A 19,967-nucleotide genomic window follows, 5' to 3' on the forward strand; every position below is an offset into this window, starting at 1 on the left:
ATCACTGTTTGAATCTTTTTATGCTACTGACCGTAGTTGTAGCATAAAACTACTGACAGTACTGTTGTGCATCATATGAAAAAGGACTGACTTTTGCTTCAGAGCTGCTGCTTGATCATTTAATTAAATGCTTTTCAGGTCTTACATCTAATGATGAAGAATATAGCCATTTTCTGCTTGCTTTCTTCGTGACATTTACTTTCTTGCACTCTGCCATATCCTACTTAGTTGTCCCTTTCTATGCCTTGAAGGATCAAGTCTACACAGCAGTGTCCAAGCTGATTTTCTCTGTACCTTTTATATTATTATAGATATTGGGAGGAATGTAGTAAAGGAGTGGAGAGGAAATCAGAACTTCAGGCAGAACAAGAAATACTGTTTCACTGTGGACTGGTGTAGTAGCATAATAATGATTGCTGGATTTTGTTCACAATTTTTCATTTCTCATAATTCCAGGGAACTCTTCCAGTGAGTTGGAGATCTGTTTTCTGAATGATGCCAGACAGTATAGAGCTCATCTCTTGTGCATATCTAGTTAACATTGTCTTTTTCCTCATGCATTTTCCTCCAGTGTCTTTTAAGGACATTGAATTTCACCTGCAGTTTTGAGGCCCAAACACTGATATTCTTCTAGAACATATTATTCTAGAACTAGGTGCTGAGAATTTTGAATGTAATATGGTGGGAAGAGGGAAGAGTCCATGCTTATCCAATTAATAACATATTTTCTTCTGGCTTTGAGCATGACTTTTAATCCTTCTCATCTTCATAGAATCATAGAATCATTTAGGTTGGAAAAGACCTTTGAGATCATCAGGTCCATCCGTTAACCCAGGACTGCCAAGTCCATCACTAAACCATGTCACTAAGCACTGCATCTATGCATATTTTTTAAATACCTCCAGGGTGATCTGCTCCATAACCTTCCATGGCACCGAGGTCAGGCTGACAAGCCTGTAGTTTCCCATATCCTCCTTCCTGCCCCTTCAAGATGGTCGTCACATTGGCTAACCTCCAGTTTCGGAGACCTCTCCAGTTTGCCAGAACTGTTGATAAATGATGGAGAGTGGCTTGGTGAGCTCCTCCACCAGCTCCCTCAGTACCTGTGAGTGGATCCAGTCCAGGCCCATAGACTTGTGCATGTCTAAGTGGAGCACTAGGTCACTAACAGTTTCCTCCTGGACTGTGGGGACTTCATTCTGCTCTTCCTCATCCCTGTCTTCCAGCTCAGGGGGCTGAGTACCCAGGGAGGAGCTGGTCTTGCTATTGAAAGCTGAAGTAAAGAAAGCATTAAGTACCTCAGCCTTTTCCTCATCCTTTTTTGCAGTGTTACCTGCTGCATCCAATAAAGGTTGCAGATTATCTTTGGCCCTTCTTGTGTTTCTAATGTATTTGTAAAAACATTTGTTGTTATCTTTTATGGTAGTGGCCAGCTTGAGTTCTAGTTGGGCTTTCACCTCTTTAATCTTTGCTTTGCATAACCTTGTGACATCTTTATAGTCCTCCAGGATTGCCTGCCCCTTCTTCCAAAGGTGGTGAATTCACGTTTTCTGCCTGAGTTCCAGCCAAAGCACTCTGTTCAACCAGGCTGGTCTTCTCCCCCTTCGGCTTGTCTTAGGCACATGGGGATGACCTGCTCATGCTCCTGCTCCTTTAAGACTTCCTCCTTGGAGTGTGCAACCTTCCTGGGCTCCTTGGCCCTTCAGGACTGTCTCCCAAGGGACTCTGTCAACCAGGCTCTTAAACAGGTCAAAGTTAGGCCTCCAGAACTCCAAGGTAGCAGTTCTGCTGACCCACCTCCTTACTTCTCTGAGAATCAAAAAACTTATCTTATGATTGCTATGCCCAAGATAGCATATCCTCAGACTGCATCACCCACCAGTCCTTCTTTGCTTGTAAACAGCAGGTCCAGTGGGGCACCTCCACTGGTTGGCTCACTTACCAGCTGTGTCAGGAAGGGATCTTACACACACTCGAGGAACCTTCTAGGCTGTTTCCTCTCTGCTGTGTTATATTTTCAGTGGACCTCCAGTAAGTTGAATTCCCCCATGAGAACAAGGGCTAGCAATCTTGAGACTTTTCCCAGCTGCTTGTAAAATATTTCATCTGTCTCATCATCCCAGCTGGGTAGTCTATAACAGACTCCCACCAGAATATCTGCCTTGTTGACCCTCCCATAAATAGTCTTAGCCATAAACACTCAACCCTACTGTCACCATCATTCAGCTCTAGGCAGTCAAAACACCCCCTGACACACGGAGCTATGCCATTGCCTCTCCTTCCTTGCCTATCCCTTCTGAAGAGTTTATAGCCATCCATTGCAGCACTCCAGTCATGCGAGTTATCTTACCATGTTTCTGTGACAGTGACTATGTCATTGTCTTTCTGCTGCATGATGGCTTCCAGCTGCTCCTGTTTGTTGCCCATGCTTTGGGTATTGGCATAGGTGCACGTCAGCTGTGCTGTTGATCTCACATCCAACACCGGTGTGCTGCCCCCGGCCTCATCTCTAACAAGCTTGGTTTTATTCCCTTCACCCTTCAAATCTAGTTTAAAGCTCTCTGTGAGCCCTGCTAACTCCAAATCTAGTGTCCTTTTCCCCCTCTAAGACAGGTCATCCCCATCTGTTGCTGGTGGACCTTGGTGCCATGTGAATCTTCTAGTTTTCTCATCCATAGAAAGAATATTTAAGAACTACCTTTATTTTGATGCTGAATTTCTTAATGTTTGTAAAGTTCTAGTACCGGGTATCAAAACCAGTATAAAGATACAAAACATATTCTCACACTTTTTTTTATTTTAACTCTAAAATTTTCATGTTGTTGTTGTTGGGGTTTTTTGTTTGTTTATTTGTTTTTCCAGAGATGCTTCCAGAATTTAGGGGTGGTTCTTTTTATCAAAGTAACAAAGCAGTTTGTGTGGAAGACCTCTGTTGTGCCTTAACTCTGGTATGTGTGAGATAAGCAATGCCCAGAAAAGATTTTCCTCTAGTGTGTCTTTTCTTTATGGTGTTCTAATACAGAATTTTTGTTATTGTAATTTGTTTAATAATTTTCAAACTTAAACGCAATAACAGAGCTTGTTCTACCCATATTAATACTAGTAGTAAAACATACATTGTAGATCATAGTTTCAGGTGGTTCTTTTTGGGTTGAAACCTCCTTATGCCATTTGTTTGTTTTCTGGTTGGTTGATTTGTTCATTAACTTGTTTTTCTTCTTTGGATGGGGATTTGTCAGAAATAGATGTGCTATTCTGCAGACTGCAGAAATGCGGAGAACAGAGCATAAAAAAATCTATGGATTGACCCTTTCAGATGTGTTTATAGACTCAAAAGATACCAGCATCTCTAGAGACAGAGTATATATTTAAGAATGCTGCAGAGCAATAGCTATGGAGAAAATGCCAATAAAAAAATGTTTGTGTGCCTGTGAACCCAGGATGCTGGGACGATTATGAAATAGTAAAAGAGCTGCTGCTTTGTTTACAGCTTTGCCACTAATGTGGTAGCTTCCTACTAAAACCACTGTTCTAAGCTGGTGCTGAAGAGGATCTTCTTTTATAATGTAAATATATAGAAGAAAATAAACCACTCGGGTAGACGTCCTCCCACAGTCCTCTAATTCCTTGCTTCCTATTAAAAAGTCTGGGTTTATGGGTTTTCTTGAAAAATCTCTACAGAGGTGATACTATTTTGAAGATAGTATCATTTCCTAAGGACACAAGGTCTGTGTCACGATTCTGCTGGTTGCTGTCCTGCCATAGTAACTTTTGAACCTATTGGTGAATTGCAGCTGAATGGAATGGTGGGATGTTGTCTGCAAATGGATTAAGTTCTTAACAGGTTTTGTGAAAATCTGTGCTAGGCTGCAGAGGGACTCCCACTGAAGAAAAAGTTCTGTTATTGAGGTTCATGTGTAATTCAACAGCCCCAGAATAAGAAAAGGCTTGACAGTTGGAGAGAGCCAGAAACCTTAAGTGTATGGTAACCATAGAGAAAACTTGACTTGCTGTTTCCATTCATCACAAACCCGTAGGGAATGACGCTTTATTCCACTGTTCACAGAATGGCTTTGTGTTGCACGTGACTTCTGCTCTTTCTCGGGTGCTTCACTAAAATGTTTCGGCCAGTGTAAGAACAGACACTTCTTGGGAAAAGTTAAAACTGCTTTTCAGTTAGTGATAAGTAAACCCTGTGGAGAAGAGGGAGTTCTCACTTGCCTGAATTGAGTTGTCATTGCTGTGGGCAAGTCTTCTCAGCCTGCAAAGGTGGCCCTTTGGAGAGGATGGGTGGGTATTTGGGAGTCCTGGATTCTACTCTGAGCTTTTCTGTTCACCTCAGTGCACACTAATGCCTCCTGTCTGCTGCTGTGTCCACCCAGCTGGAACAACTGCAGAGACACTGTTGACTCTTGGAAGATGCTCTGAGATTTTTTTTCTGCAGCAAGAAGATGCTTGTAGACAATCTGTGTGTATATGGGTACATTATTAGCAGCTGGTGCGTTCATAAGGAGAAACAGTAAGACTTCTGTTCTATTGACCAAAATGTTTGTTTTCTGATTTTGTCCTTCAGGTACCAAAAGCTGTGGAAGAGTTATGTGAAGCTGCGTCACCTGTTGGCTAATAGTCCCAAAGTCAAACAGGCTGATAAACAGAAATTATCACAAAGAGAGGTATGCTGGGCTGTCCTATAACAGATAAATGAGCATGGTTAATTCAGGATGAAATAAAGCCATATGACCACCCTGTTTATGGAAACAAGAGAAATCCTTTACAACAGATTTTCATTTCAGGCTGTTAACACTGATTTTATTTTTATCTTTGCTTGTTAGTGAATGGATGCGTTTTTCTTTTTTTCAGCTGTCAAACTACTGCAAGTTTTTTTACCCAAGTCTAGAAATGATTGTTATAGAACCATAACTTTTTTATAGCCATTGCCATTAATGATTTCAAGAATTATCATAGAGAAGGATTTTTTATTTCAGAGTGCACTTTTAACTGGCTCATAATTTTAAACATTTCTCTTCTAAGATGAAAACTGCCACACTTGTGCATGATTTTAAATTGTAATTTTTAGGCAGTCTTAGTGATATTCTTTAAGATCTTTGAGCTGAAGTCATCTGGTTGTTGTTATTTTCAGTAATCTGCAATGATAAATGAGGTACTTGTTGAATTTTTGTCTTTTCTCACTTTTTTTTTCCCTGAAGTGATGAGCAATAAGCATGTCCTAAGTGCAGATGCTCAGCCAACTGGGAATTAAAATCAGAAAACTAAAGTCACCTAAATATAGTCTAAAGCAGCCTGCTCTCAGGTATCTATTTTTTTAAGATATTGGACTAAAGCTTTGAATTTCTGGTGCATGTCTACCAGGCACTCTTAATTGGACAACTGATGTAAAGAATACCTAGAGGAGAAATTAACTACTTTTGTACCGGATGGAATTTAATTAAGTGGTGTTGTAGTTTTATTTATTGATTAGAAAAACTGATGTTTCATAGAGTCATAGAATAACCTCAGCTGGAAAGAACCCATGAGGATCACTGCATCCAGTTCCTGAGTCTTCCCCAGTTTGCTAATTGTGTAGCTTTGGTTGCAGTAAATGTTTGATACATTTGACATTGCATCTGATCTTTATTATTACTGCAAAGCATAGTATGCTGTTGCAGGAGCAAGAGTCTTAGTTAATGTTTTATTTACGCTGATGTTAAATAAGCCATTAGCTTGCTTACTTGTAAATGGGAAAAACCCACAATGTTGTGACTTAACAGAAAAAAATATTTTGTCCCTATAGGAGATAATTTTCTTTGCTACAGCTTTCTACACTCTGAGCAAGTAGAAGGGACAACTATTGTTTTATGGGCATCTTTTCATTAAGGGCTAATGGATGACTTATTTGTAAAATTGTAGTGGATTGGATGCAGGTGGGTGATTGTTTTGCTTCAAAAGATAAAATGCTCCTTTGTTATTTATCACTTAATGTGTGGTGTGCTGATTTTTGTTGCTAGACCATATTATCTAGGATAATGGGTTTATCACAAGTAGTTTGCCATCAGAGGCACGTATGGGGCTGAAGCAGAAGCTTTATGTGAGGATAACCTATGCATTTTGCCAGTGGAAGTGATAGTAACTTAGAAGGAGCAGTAGGGCTGCACCTGACTGGTACATGGGCTTTTAAAGATTATCAGTCATGTATTATGAGTAACAGTGGAGTGCTCCTGAGCCAGTTAGCCTAAAAGTACAGTTAAATCTAGCAAACACTGTAGCAGCTGTCTCAGAAAATGCCCAGTGGCGCAGCCTCAAAATGCAAATTTTGGGCAATGCATAAGGGGTGCAATGCTGCAAGCATCTCTGTTTCCTTTGCCATCAGTCATTCACTACTATGAGATTGTATGATGTTGTTATTTGTGACAAGGTTCCTCTAACCTAGCTTTGAGCATTTGCAGCAGGTGCATAAATTGGGACCTGAAGACTCACTTTGAAGTCAGTGGAGAGAGAAATAAAATACATTTTTGGAAGCCATTTATCCCCCTTCATTGAATATAAAAGGCGCCAGGGCTAACTAGCCTCCTACCTTAGACACCTCAGTATTGAGATGTCTGAGGTTTGATGAATCTGTGTCTGGATAGATGCGCCTCTTGGAACCACTCTGAGCCTCTGCAGAACAGAAGACAGAGCTCAGTCCTGCCCAGAGATGCTTACAGGCTTTAGACTGGCAGCAGGGAAGAGACAGCTTTGAGCAAGTGCCCTGTAGTGAAAAAGAGGAGGAGAGGGAGGATGGGTTGCAGCTTTGAAAAGTTTTGCGTTTTGAAGAAGGAAGAGTGTTGAGGGAATCTTTACCAGTAGCACATGCCATGTGGGGAGATTGCATACCCTGGGGGCTTTGTAGTATTTGAACCAGGAGGTCCTGATCCAGGAATGATTTATTTTAGCTGGTTTTCTTTCATTCCATTTTTACAGAAAAATACTTGCTTTTAATGAATCTGTCCCTTCCATAGTTTCTAGAGACAAATAAACTGTTTACATGACACTAAACAGCCAGTGGTCAAGGCAAAACAGGTTTTATTTTTTTAATCTTTAATTGAAAAAATATCAGCAGATTTCATCATAATAGGCTCCAAGACTAGTGAATGCTGACCTTTTACCCAGACTGGGAGCACTGACAATGTTGAACAGGAGCTATTATGAAGTAGCTGAGATCACAAAACAAAGCCTTTCTTTTACTTAGTTTGTTTTACTCCTACTGAATGCTTCAAACCAGGAGTACTCATGGTGACAGCCTAGAATGAAGAGGTTGTTTTGCACAGAGGGGTAAAGAAGGTGCTTTCACTCTAAGGATCTTAACTTGCTTATGTATCATCTTGGATGTATGAGTCAGACTGGTTTGTTCTGTCATTTTCAATAAAAAATGTATTCACCTGTGTTCTCTTCTTGGTTTACCAAAACCCTCTATCTACACTGTACTTCAGCACATCTGCCAGTCTATGGCTAGCAGTTATAAGACTTGGATTGTCTTAGAAACTGCTCACCAAAAGCAAACAAAGGGTATTGTGAACACATGCATGTGTGCATTGGTAGTGCTTTGTCGTAGAAATTCTTCACAGGACTTCCATTCTCTCCCTGTTTAGGAAGCGCTGCAGAAAATTCGTCAGAAGAACACGATGAGACGTGAAGTGACTGTTGAGTTGAGTAGCCAGGGATTCTGGAAGACAGGGATACGCTCTGATGTCTGCCAGGTGACTAAACTGAAAAAATGACTGACATATTTTCTTTCTTGATAGTTGCCAGTTACCTCATACAAGGGTTTGTTGTGATTCTAGGCTGAAGAACCAAAGTGAAGTGAATACCTTTACCTCAATAAGATCTGTTGATTTAGAGAACTAATCTAGTGTCTTGTCCCCCCTCCACACACAGAAAAAGTTATCTCAAAATTTTAGTTTTCTTGCCACTGGGTTGATTAGCACAAGGAGAGGGGTTAGGAATGGCCAGATTGAGGCTGGAGATTACCCAAATGTTGAGTCTAGCATGGAATTCCAATGACTTCTTCATCCATCGGTTGAGTTGGCTTTAGATGTTTTTATTTTAATACATTTTTCTATTTAGATATTTTTTCAAAACGCAAATTTTACAGTGAAGCATGAAGAAGTATCTTTTAACCTGGAAGAAAGAAACAAACAAACAAAAACCCACACCAAACTTCGGGATTAAAACAGGTGACCATCAGTAGGGAGATGTCTTTCAGATACTCTGTTTTATGTGCATGATACCCCCAAGGTACAGATCTCTGCCAGATCTGTCCTGGAGCAGTTGACAGCCACCAGATTTGTGATATGATAAAAATAAGTGCAATTTTTATATAATAATGTATTAGTAAAATTCAAGTAGTTATAACAGCCAAATAAATATACTGGAGGTATATTTGCATCGTTTTTTTAACTGTTGTTTTGGAGATGTTATTTAAGCATTAAATGCTTAAAATTAACTTAACAGTATGAAATATAGACTTTGAGGGTTGCTAGGCAAAGTTATAGGTAGAAATCCCATTGTTACTTTAGAAATCTGGTAAGGCCAAAGGGGAAATTCTAACAGGAGAGGAAATGCTAATAACTAAAATTGCTTTTCATCTGTCTGAAACATTTATTGTGATTCCACTATTGTTTCTGAAGTAAAAGAAAGAGAACAGTGGAACAGTGTCTTCTCTCAAGCCAAGGAAAATTACAGCCCTTTTCTAATTTTTTGTTGTGAACTGTGTCTCTTTTTACAGGTTAAGTAAAGAGTGTAAATTTCTAATTTAGGAGCTTTGAAACAGTTCTGTGTTACTCATAGTATCTGCTGTGATTCATCCCTTAATGTCTTCTTGGATATTGCTGTTTAATTTTGTTGTTGAAGGACAGCAAAACACCAAAGAACGATGAAAGTAAAGTTATTTCATGGTTTTGTGCCCAGCTGCAGCCATAACATGCAAGTCAGCCAGTTCTTGTATGAAGGTCCTTTGATTTGATTTCTTTGAGAGTCCAAGAATAGGCAAACTGTATGTTTGTAAAATGAAAGATTGCTGCTGTAGCTACATCGTTTTCCCAGATTAAAGAAGACTAAAACCAAACACACATCAGTCTACTCTGTGGGCAGAGCTAAAGTGCAGTGATTTAAAATAAATGCTTTTAAAAGCATTACAGTTTAAAAGATTGAATCTCTTTTAAGTCACTCAGATAGCTTAGAGTTGTTCTAAGTTCCACGTAGCAGTAACGACGCTGGTCTTTGCAGTCTCGCAAATGAACCACTTGGAGCAGGAGGTAAAAGGGTGAGTGAAGTGTTCCAGAAATGTCAGATGGCTGTGTTGTGCCAGGCTTACTTGAAGTTACCCAGTAGTTGAAGTGCACTGCTTGCCCACAGAGCTGGCCAGCACTTACTATGCAGTCTGGCGGGATGAGGCCATGCTGAGAAGGTACCCCCACACAACCCCCTTCATTGTTGCCTGTATTGTTGCTGGTCTGCCCTCAACAGCAGTGTTAAGTGTTCAGGGTGAGGAGAGAAATTACACGTTTCAAAATACTTCAGCTCACTCGGTTCATCTTTGCAGCTTCAGGTGAGGAACAGGCTGCTAGCCTGGGGGATGGTGGCAGTAGCTGTGGGCACCTGAGAGAGTCCCTGCCTTGTCATGCCAGCTGCAGCAGGAAAAAGAACATGCAGCATTGTTAAAATCATATATATTTAAACAAAGAAAAGGTTTTACTTGTTTGTAACCAGATGCAAGTTTCAAGGTTGTGAAAACTCCTGTGGCCATATGGTTTCAGGACACTTTTTTTTAATCATTAGCTGTTCTTTAGCCTAATACAATTTTTCAAGCATATTTTATTTTCTCATAAAGAGATAAATACATAAAACATCAGAAGCATCAAATAGCTATAATCCAACATGATGCGCATTAATTGAATCAATCAAGTATTGCAGCACTTTGTCAATATAACTGCAAGACTCAAATTAAAGACCTGCGTGCTCCCAGGGAGATGTCAATTCTTCATTCACTGCACCACAGCTGATAATAATCTAAAACTTTATATTTCAGTCTTCAAACTTAGGGCCACATGTATTGCTATAAAGGATATTAAACCTTGCTTCAGGGACTCTTTATGCCTAAGGCACTGGAACATGCAGGCAGGAAAGCAGAGTTGTCCTATGAAACAGATTTGGGGTTGTTTTGGGGGGGGGGGTTGTTTGGTTGTTTTTAAAAATAATTCCTTCTATGAAGGAAGGTATAGGAAGCACACCTGTACAGTTTATATGGAGGTAAGAGGGATGTTCCCCTGGAAAATTTGTAAATTACCTTAAGGAAACTCTAAATAGAGTGACATGGTAACAAAATAAAATTTCACTTAATCATTTTGCTTGGTGTAGTTTTGCATTTTTCTGCCATTCAGTGATCCAGGCATCTTTTTCTTGCTCTTAACTAATTACTCCCATCCGGTGGAAGAGGACTGGCTGTTGGTCGACAGCCTGTCCTGTGAGCAGGCAGTGTGCCCAGATGGCCAAAAAGGCCAGTAGCGTCCTGGTCAGAAATAGCATGGCCAGCAGGGTCAGGGCAGTGTTCGACCCCCTGTAGTCAGCACTGGTGAGGTTCCACCTGGAATCCTGTGCTCAGTTTTGGGCCCCTCACTAGAAGACTTTAAGGTGCTGGAGTGTGTCTAGAGAAGGGTCCACAGGTCCTCTGAGGAGCAGCTGAAGGAACTGCAGTTAAGTGTGGAGAAAAGGAGGCTCGGGGGGACCTTATCACTGGTTACAACTACCTGAACGGAGGTTGTAGCAAGGTGTTTGTTGGTCTCTTCTCCCAAATAGCAAGCGATAAGACAAGAAAATGGCCTCAAGCTGTGCCAGGGGATTTTTAGACTGGATATTAGGAAAAGTTTATTCACTGAAAGAATTGTCAAGCACTGGAACAGGCTGCCCAGGGAAGTGGTGGAGTCACCTTCCTTGGAGGTATTTAGAAGATGTGTAGACATGGTGCTTAAGGACATGGTTTAGTGATGGACTTGGCAGTGCTGAGTTAACGGTTGGACTTGATGATCTTAAAGATCTTTTCCAACTAAAACGATTCTATGACTCTGTGATTACCTTTGTGGTTTAATCTTGGCTAGTAATTAAGTACCATGCAGCTGCTTAGAGAATCGGAAAGGAATGTAAACTCTAGGGTTGAGATAAGAACAATTTAATAGTTGAAATAAAAATTTTTAAAAACCCAATAATAATAACAGGTACAATGAAAAGGGGTGGGGTGGGGGGAAAGGAAGAAATCCAAAGGTAAAGGAGGAAAGAAAATAAGTGATGCACAACTGCTCACCACCTGCTGACCGATGCCCGGCCAGTCCCTGGGCAATGATTCCCAGGCCCTGGCCAACCCCCTCAGTTTATATACCAGCATGATGTTCTATGGTATGGAATATCCACTGGGCTAGTTTGGCTAGATGTCCTGGCTGTGTCCCTTCCCAGTTTCTCGTGCCCCTCCAGCCCTCTCGCTGGCAGGGCCTGAGAAGCTGGAAAGTCCTTGACTTAGTGTGAACATCACCCAGCAACAACTAAAACCGTGAGTGTGCTGTCAACATTGTTCTCACATCACAGCCAAAACACAGCACTGCACCAGCTACTAAGAAGAAAATTAACTCTATCCTAGCTGAAAGCAGGACAACCTTCCATCTGTGTGTTCAGTTCTCAAAAATTTCAGTCTTTTACTTAAGAATAACTAATGGCAATACTTTCTGTTTAACTTTTCAGTCTTGTAACTTTCACCGGTTTGTGTTTTTTGCTGTTCTTTCTTTAACAGACATGCAGAAATCCATAACATCGTTTATTCTGTGAATTATACATAATCTGCTTTATATGCTTGATTTTCTTGTATCCCTCCACACTGTACGCTCATGTTCTGTAATTATGCACCTTCCCCTTCCTGAAATTAATAGTGATAGCCCTCACATTTTGATTCTGTTAAAAACATGTCATTCTTTTGAATATATTCATGCCATGTCACTAATAGGAATGATTAGAAGAACTGAAGTTTGAGATCAGTGTTATAAAAATGATTACATGCAATAATGACAGTTCTCCTGTAGCACTTAATTTTCACACTTATGCAAGATTTTAGATGTTGATGTACTTGCTGTACCACTGTACTAATAAACTGTACTATTTGCTTATTTCAACCCATATCCATCCAAAGCCCGTATTAGTGTAGAATTCCTGCTGTAAAACACTAAAACAGGAAGATTTTCATTGTTGCAACATAGTTTTATTGAAATTTTTTATCGACATTTTCCCCAACAGAAAAACAGTATCGGTTTCCTAGATAATCAAAACAACCTTTCTGATATTTTTTAGCATATTAAGCAAGGAAATGCCAGGCTACAGCATTTCAAAAGGCCCTTAATTTTCCTCGGAAGGAAATGAAGCAAGGTACTAATAACTGTGCTCGAAAATGAAGTAGCTGCTGTTGTTGGGTGAAAGCTGGTTGAAGTGGTATGAAGTGTTTCTTCCCTAATGTTATGAGGCAGAGGGGAAATGGTCTTTCTTCATCTTTGGTACTAACTTAAGGCTGCAGGGTGTTAAAATGAGAATATACAAACATACAGCATCATATTCAGTCCCAGCTTACTGAAATTTGGTGTTACTGGAGACAGACATTTTTTACCTCGTTCAGAATACTTAACTAGAATACTGGGTTTATGTATTTATTTATTTAGTCTGTGTGGGGCTGTGTCCTGACTGTGGTTACGCAGGTGGACAAATTGGATTTAATTAAGTGCTCTGATGATAAAAGTTGAGAAACTATGATTATCTTGTTGTTGTTGTTCCTCATTTAAACCAAAACTGTAAAACTCAGTGTTGTGACAAATGGGAAATGTTTGTATTTATAGCTTAGTCAGCTGAGTACTCTGCACACTGAAGTTAAATGCTTTTCCTTGTTGCCGTTGGTTTTCAGCATGCGATGATGCTTCCTGTCCTCACCCACCATGTCCGCTACCATCAGTGCCTGATGCATTTGGACAAATTGATAGGCTACACTTTTCGAGATAGATGCTTACTACAGGTAAGATAAGAAAAAAATAAACTACTGGCTGGTTTGTCTTCCTAACGTTACTGACTTTATCCATAATACTGCCAGTTGTACAAACTTGAGAAATGCACTGCGTTGCCACAGCTTGGATGTACTTGATTACTTGCACTGCAGGTCTTACAAAAATTTCAGTTATCCCAAGAGACTTCTAGAGACATTTATTGTGCATGTAGGCATATACCTACCTTTGCTCCAGTGGTAGGTCTGGATTTGCTTCTAACCTGTAGAAAGACAAAAATATGCTTACTGAAAAGAATACCAGGTACATTATTCATTATTTTCATGTGAAGAATACGATGTTATTCTGCAGACGAATGTACACACCTTGCTTCTTCCTTTTATAGTCTGTTGTTCCAAAAAAGAATAAAATAACTTAAGCATTGCCTTTGTATTTTGCATTCATACCTAGTGAAAAGGAATTTGCAAACTTCTGTTTAGCTCTTAATTTCATCATGTACTTGTAGAAATCTTTGCACATACAAAAAGGGCAGGATCTGGAGCGGGCAATTTCTTGTTTTAAATGCATCTATGTTGCATAACCAGTCATTTATGTAAGTGCATATTTGGAACTGATGGATTCCACAGGCTGACTCTGCATGGTGGCACCTTTCTCCTTAAGTTTTTTCTGAAGTTACTAAAGGGAAATGGAGACTTCTGTTCAGAATTACCCCTTGAAATAAGTGTTATTTCTCCACCCACTGGGGCTGAGAAAGGTGAATTTTTTTGAGTTCAAACATGCAGTTTCTGTGTGTGTGTGTGTGTGTGTGAGCATGTACTCCCAAACTACTTTAAGCAGAGGCTTATGGAGAAATATTTTTCTCTTGACTTTTCTGTTTTCTACAAGTTGGTTTCCAGGGCTTGTCCCACTGAAAGTTATAAACATTGAGCACCTTGTAGGATTTGGTTGTTTGCAGGCTGCCTTGGTTTTAATATGAAAGACAATAATGCAGTGGTGGAAATCTTCAAAATATTGAGACCAAATACACCAACCAAAAAGCAAATTGCAGTGGAAAAGGGGAGAAAGCATAAAATCAAGTATGTCAGCATTACTCAAAATAATGTTTAGTTATAACAAATGGGCTTTTTTAATGCTTGATCCCTATGCAAATGTATTTAAAGCTTACAGACTTGTTCTAGAAGAGAAAGAGCTTTTTAAAAATTTATATGGCACGAGTCACCTACTTAAATATAGGCAATATTAGATGTATAATGTTGCAATGATTTTTACCTGTTTCATCATGAGGTATTCTTTTTAAAGTACAGACTGGGCAAGAAAGACTAAGCTAATTTAATTATTCAGGGAAGTTGTAATTTGTCATCCAGTGCAGATGGAACAGAAGTTGGGAATTTGCAATTATGACAAAGTTACTAATATTAGCGAGGAATTGAAAAGGACTTGGAGAAAGTTCTTATTGATTAAATATAATTTTACTCTCAAAAATAATGAAAATAAGCTGCTCTAAGTCTTATGTTTGGAAAGCCACAGACAGTGTTTGAATGAACTACTGGAATGTCCTTTGCTCACAGCTGCAGAACTAGTCCTACAGGTTTTCAGAAGTAACTTTCTGCAGCTTGAATTTGCCAGTGTATATCTTGTTTTATGTACAAGGTGTGTGTACACGTATGTTTATGCATATATAATATTTTTAGGTGTGTATGAGTAAAGAAACAAAATGCAAGAATTTCCAGGATGGAGTCGTAAGAGCTAGCTGTAGTTCTATGTACTGTGCCATTTTTGTAGTGTTGGTGTCAGCAGCAGAGTAAGCTTTTGATAATGCTAGATGGTACAAAGGTAAAACAAACAAAAAAACAATCTTGCCATTGCTCTTCACTTCCACTTGAAGAGTGGCCCTGTGTAGTCAGGAGAGAAAGAGCTCTTATATGAATAACGATGCCAGAGATAATACACTTGTTTGTTGCTGTTTGAGGGTTTTTTTGAAGTAGGAAAGTTTTATAGATATTAAAATAACCTAATTAAAATATATGAATGGTTGAGAAGCTCTTTTGGTTGTTCATATTTTTAACACAAATATTTACGCTGCAATGTTAGTGTGAATAAATGTTTAAATATGTAAATGTATTGAAATCAGGTCAGCAAAGCTGGTAAGCAAAACTCTTAAGGCAAGTTGGCAGTTCATGCTTTTTCATTTCTAAAATAATTTTTCATTTAAAAAAAACTATTGAAAGTTAATTAGTTAAACCAATGATTGGGTATAAATACTGCTTTCTGACATCTGAAATAGTACATCCTACATTTAAATTGCTGGATTGATTGACGACATCACTTTGTAGCCTTTCTTCAAACTAAAAAATAATTATTAGCTTTCAGTCCAAGATACATTTTTTTCTTTTATTTGCAAAAATGCATCTAAGACTTTTTTTTCCCTGTGTGTGCTACATTATAGCTTGCCATGACTCATCCAAGCCATCACTTGAACTTCGGAATGAATCCGGATCATGCTAGAAATTCCTTATCCAACTGTGGGATCCGACAACCAAAGTATGGAGATAGAAAAGTTCACCACATGCACATGAGAAAAAAAGGTATGCTGTTACACCACTACCATTTTTCTCTTACGTCACACTTAATCAGTAAGCAAACCTTTTGTCCGTTATTATTTTGTTGGCCGTTGTTCTTCTGAGAGATCACTTCAGTGAAGGATTTCCGTGATTATCCAGAGACATCAGTGAGATGTTTCTAAAAGACTGGATATTGCAAATTAATCAACAAGTAAAGAGCTGAGAAAAACCAAGGGTAATAAATGGGAGGATGCATTTTCTTTGATTTTTGGCAAGTATTGTTCTCTTAAATTGCTGCTGAGCATGGTGAGCAAACTGGAGGGTATTTTGTAAAAACGTCTTATTAATATGAAAATATGTGGTTTGTCTGCTGCAGAATATTCCTTACCCCTTAAAATTATATTCAGCTGTAATGAAGTAAGTTGTTTATTGTTTTTGTATTATTTTGAATGTCTTTTTCACACAAAGGTGGTATTTTTATCTGTACAATAGTACTGTAACAGGACTGCAGTTAGCCTGAGAGCATGTGTAAGGTTTATACTTGTAAGTAAACCCTCTGAATAACAGGATGAAGTTGTCTACGGTAATTAAAGTAACATTTTTGGTAATTATTTTCTAAGCCTATTCAAACTGAATTAGTGATGGTTTGTTTCATAGTGTGTTGTTTATATTTCTAGGGATAAACACGCTGATAAATATTATGTCCCGTTTGGGACAGGATGATCCAGCTCCTTCCAGGTAATCAAAGTTATTATTTGCCAATAGGGAAGATGTTGGCAGAAGGAGATGTTTAATGGAAACAACCCACTTTACTGTCAGCAACAGCTTTGGCAAATAATTGAAATGAAAAGTAATTTTAAATTGACTTTTATATTATGAAGATGTGCTGAGCCTCCATTAGCAGTGACGTAGTAAATGTTTGGTCATGCCTGCAGAAAACTCCTGAGGAAGGTTTTAACAGATAATTCTATCATTTTTGTTTATCCTTGAAATGAGGAGGACTAAAAAGTTAAATTCTTACTGTCTGCAAAATAAAAAATAAGATTTGTTGTTGTCTTTGCTATAAATTGGATTCTCCATCACGTTGCCTCACAGTAGTACCTTCCTGGCATGACAGCTTGTTAACTTGACTGTGATACTTTACGTGGGCTTTGCTGATTTACTGGTCCAATGTAAAGACATATGCAAAAAACATTAATGTTGTAATGTAATAATCCTTAAGTGACCGCTAAGAATTCTGTGCACATAAATAATGTTTAAGATGCATTTTATAGCCACAGGCACCATTTTTAGCCAAAGAGAATAAACAAATCTCATAGGGCTAATGCAAGAAACAGTTGCACGTGGAATCTCCTAAATGCATTTTCTAAAGGGCAGAGTGTATGTATTTTAGTTAACTAGTGTTACTGGGCCTTTTAAGAGTCATCATTTTGGAGGAAGCTCGGGAATGGGAGAAGCTGAATTCTGAGTAAGTTATTGTTGCAGCCTTCCTCAAATGCTGTTCCAGCTAGATCGTGCCCTTTTCTTCAAGAGTGAGCCACAAGCTTATTTAAGCTCTCTTAAGATAATGTGAAATAAGGCTAAATTGCATTAATTCTCACAAAATAACACAAATATAAAGTTCTGCTTCTGAGATCTGTGTTTTCTGCTATGTTGCTACACAGAGGAATCGTAGTGTTGCTCACGCTTTGTTTTGCATGCAGCAGAGGTACTTGAATTCTTTCAGCCCATAACAAAGGCCTGCTATTTCAGAAACTAGACTAACTATATGATTGTTGGGGGAGTGCAGATGACGGTAAAAGCTGTCAAACACTTGAGAAGGATCTTTTGGATTAAATAAAAAAAGAAAATCCTGTGGCAATGGCCTTGATTCTGTTACAATCATATTGGAAGGCAAAACGGTGCTACTTACATGCTTTGATGTGTAGAGCAGAAATTTGTACATATTCGAAGACAAACTGTCATTTTTTTTCAGTTGCTGTGTCCTGTTAGTCCTGTGTTATATAAGCAGGCAAAGAGCTTGAAGGAAACAAAACTTTATGCAAAACAAAGGAAAATTAGGAGCAGTGATAGAAGAGATGGAAAACACAGGAAACAGAAGATTCTGCTAGCTTAATGGCATCTTTGAATACATCTTCTTGTACAGCCATTTTTTCTTTTGAGCTCAAAGGAAGTTACAGAAAACAGGGCATTTAATGCTGCTGTGAAAAATGGAAGGACTTTACTCCCTTGTAGCTCTGCCATACCAATGAATCTGTTGCAGTTATCATACCCTGCAGGTGTTGATGTTAATGATGTACACTTCCTTGGTTGCATGCACAAGACTGAAGACAGGCTGTTTTTTTTCAATCGCCTGGTGCCCTCTGATGGACAAAGAAACCTGACCTCAGTGCCAGTCAGCAGTGCTGTGTCTCCTTTCTCTATTTGTTAAGCTCTGACAATAGCTCAGAATGGAACGTATGAAAATTTCAAAGTCCTGAGTTTCAAGATTCATGTAATTGTTATTCTGTTTTGGAAAGGTTTGTAACACAGAGAGGGTAGGGGAGGCTGCAAGAATGTCTGTCATGGCTGATCAGCAGTCAACTCTGATTTGTTCTATTTCAATTGTATTGTGTAAATAACCAGCATGTGTTACTTAGTTGATGATAAATCTTAAAATGCCTTTTTCAGGATTAACCACAACGAGCGTTTAGAATTCCTGGGAGATGCTGTGGTGGAGTTCTTAACGAGGTAAATGAGGAATTCTTCAGCTGTCCTCACCTTTGTATGTTGTTGTCGTACTGTTGGGCTTACTAAACGTTGCAGTGTCTGCTTTATGACTGTGTGTTTGCAGTCCTGCCTAATATTTAGAGCTACACATGTACAGAGCTCTATTGAATATTCTTTCAGTGCTGATGTACAACAAGAAAGATTACAAAATGAAAAGCTAGAGTTTCTGTTTCATGGAGTGCAATTTTTAATTGATTGGGATTAGAGACTATTCAGCTACTGACAATTTGATCTTTGTACCCATTTTTTAAAGGAAAGATATTTTTCTTAGCATGCCATTTTGTTTCCATGTGTTCTTTTTCTCTAGCTGCAAGTGAAAGGCATTTATTAGTAATATTGAATGTGCTGCAGTTTGTATATTTCCAGTTATTAGGGATGTAGCTTCCGTAATGTCTGTATGTAAATAAAGAGCTGAGCACAGATGTTTTACCTCCATTGGTTTTTTTTTACCTTAGTACTAGAGGCAGGCATTTTGCACAAAATAAAGACTAGAATCCATTTTCAGCTGTTTTGAAAAGGGGAGTAGTGTTTACTGTAAAGCTTCTCTGTAGGCAAGTTCATTGTATGAATTACAGAACTGCCCTTCTATCTCCATCTCTACTGGCCTCTACTAGCATTAGCTACTCAGCATTAAAAGCTGTTAGTCTATATAGAGGTCTCCACTGCCCTTAAAACCCATGGCCTTTTCTGTCATACAAACGTACAGTCTAATAAGATGGAAGACTTGCTGATTAAAATGTCTTGCATTTTTCATTGTCATTGTTCATCAACCTTCAGTTGACTTTCGGAGCTAACTTTTGTCTGAATTCAGAAAAAAAATGAGCTACATTTCTGTTCAATAGAGCATGTTAGCACCTATTTAAGTCTGAAGGATTTTTTCTGACTCGACTTCAGGTCTCTGCTTTTGTGAATTGTGGTGCTTGATTAGATTGCCTCTAAGTTTTATAGCAAGTTTTTTTTTCCTTGAGTAATATTGCATCCATCTGCACTTTTCTTCCTGTGTGCTGGGTTAAAATATTTTAATAATTAGTGCCATCCACTGGCGTACTTGTGGGATGTTGAAAGTCCTCTCTGTACTGTATTAACTTTTTTCCGATGTGGGTTAGATAGTCAAATATGAAGAACATTTATCTGTTACTCATCTTGGTTGGATCACTAAATTTACTTTTTTTTTTTGTTTCTGTTTTGCGAAGCATCTTACTTGACTGATGACATATATAATTAAAGGCAGTTGAAAGCCTGTGATTTTTACACAATTTTTTTTCTGCGGTATTAATGACTTCACACATTTGATAAATACAGGTTGTTGAGTTCGTTCTTTGGCTCCATTAGCATCTGTTAAAGTCCTGTAAGAAACTTGTAAAACAAGTATTCTGAGCAGTGGTCTGGCCTGAATCGGTAGTACCATCTTAAAGCACCGAGTACCTGTAGCATGGAGTTTCTCAGGGCTGGGAGTTCTCTTGTGCTTTATTTCTCAGCATCCTCTAGGTGTCAACCTTGCTGAACCCACTGCTGCTGATAGACACAAACCTTCAGAAGAGGGAACTGCATGTCATTGCAGGGATTTAGAGATCATGTG

General features: G+C 38.8%; 1 protein-coding gene across 2 annotated transcripts in view; it reads left to right on the forward strand.

The window, feature by feature from the left end:
- DROSHA (drosha ribonuclease III) overlaps positions 1-19,967 on the forward strand; it is a 74,841-nt gene that overhangs the window by 32,669 nt on the left and 22,205 nt on the right. For both annotated transcript variants that reach the window (XM_040586860.1, XM_040586861.1), the window contains 6 exons: positions 4,574-4,673; positions 7,626-7,733; positions 12,965-13,072; positions 15,505-15,643; positions 16,297-16,357; positions 18,290-18,349. In XM_040586860.1, the coding sequence (XP_040442794.1) occupies positions 4,574-4,673; positions 7,626-7,733; positions 12,965-13,072; positions 15,505-15,643; positions 16,297-16,357; positions 18,290-18,349 (576 nt within the window). The remainder of the gene's footprint in view (positions 1-4,573; positions 4,674-7,625; positions 7,734-12,964; positions 13,073-15,504; positions 15,644-16,296; positions 16,358-18,289; positions 18,350-19,967) is intronic.

This window comes from Falco naumanni, chromosome 3 (assembly GCF_017639655.2).
Source record: "Falco naumanni isolate bFalNau1 chromosome 3, bFalNau1.pat, whole genome shotgun sequence".
In the NCBI taxonomy this organism is placed as follows: domain Eukaryota; kingdom Metazoa; phylum Chordata; class Aves; order Falconiformes; family Falconidae; genus Falco; species Falco naumanni.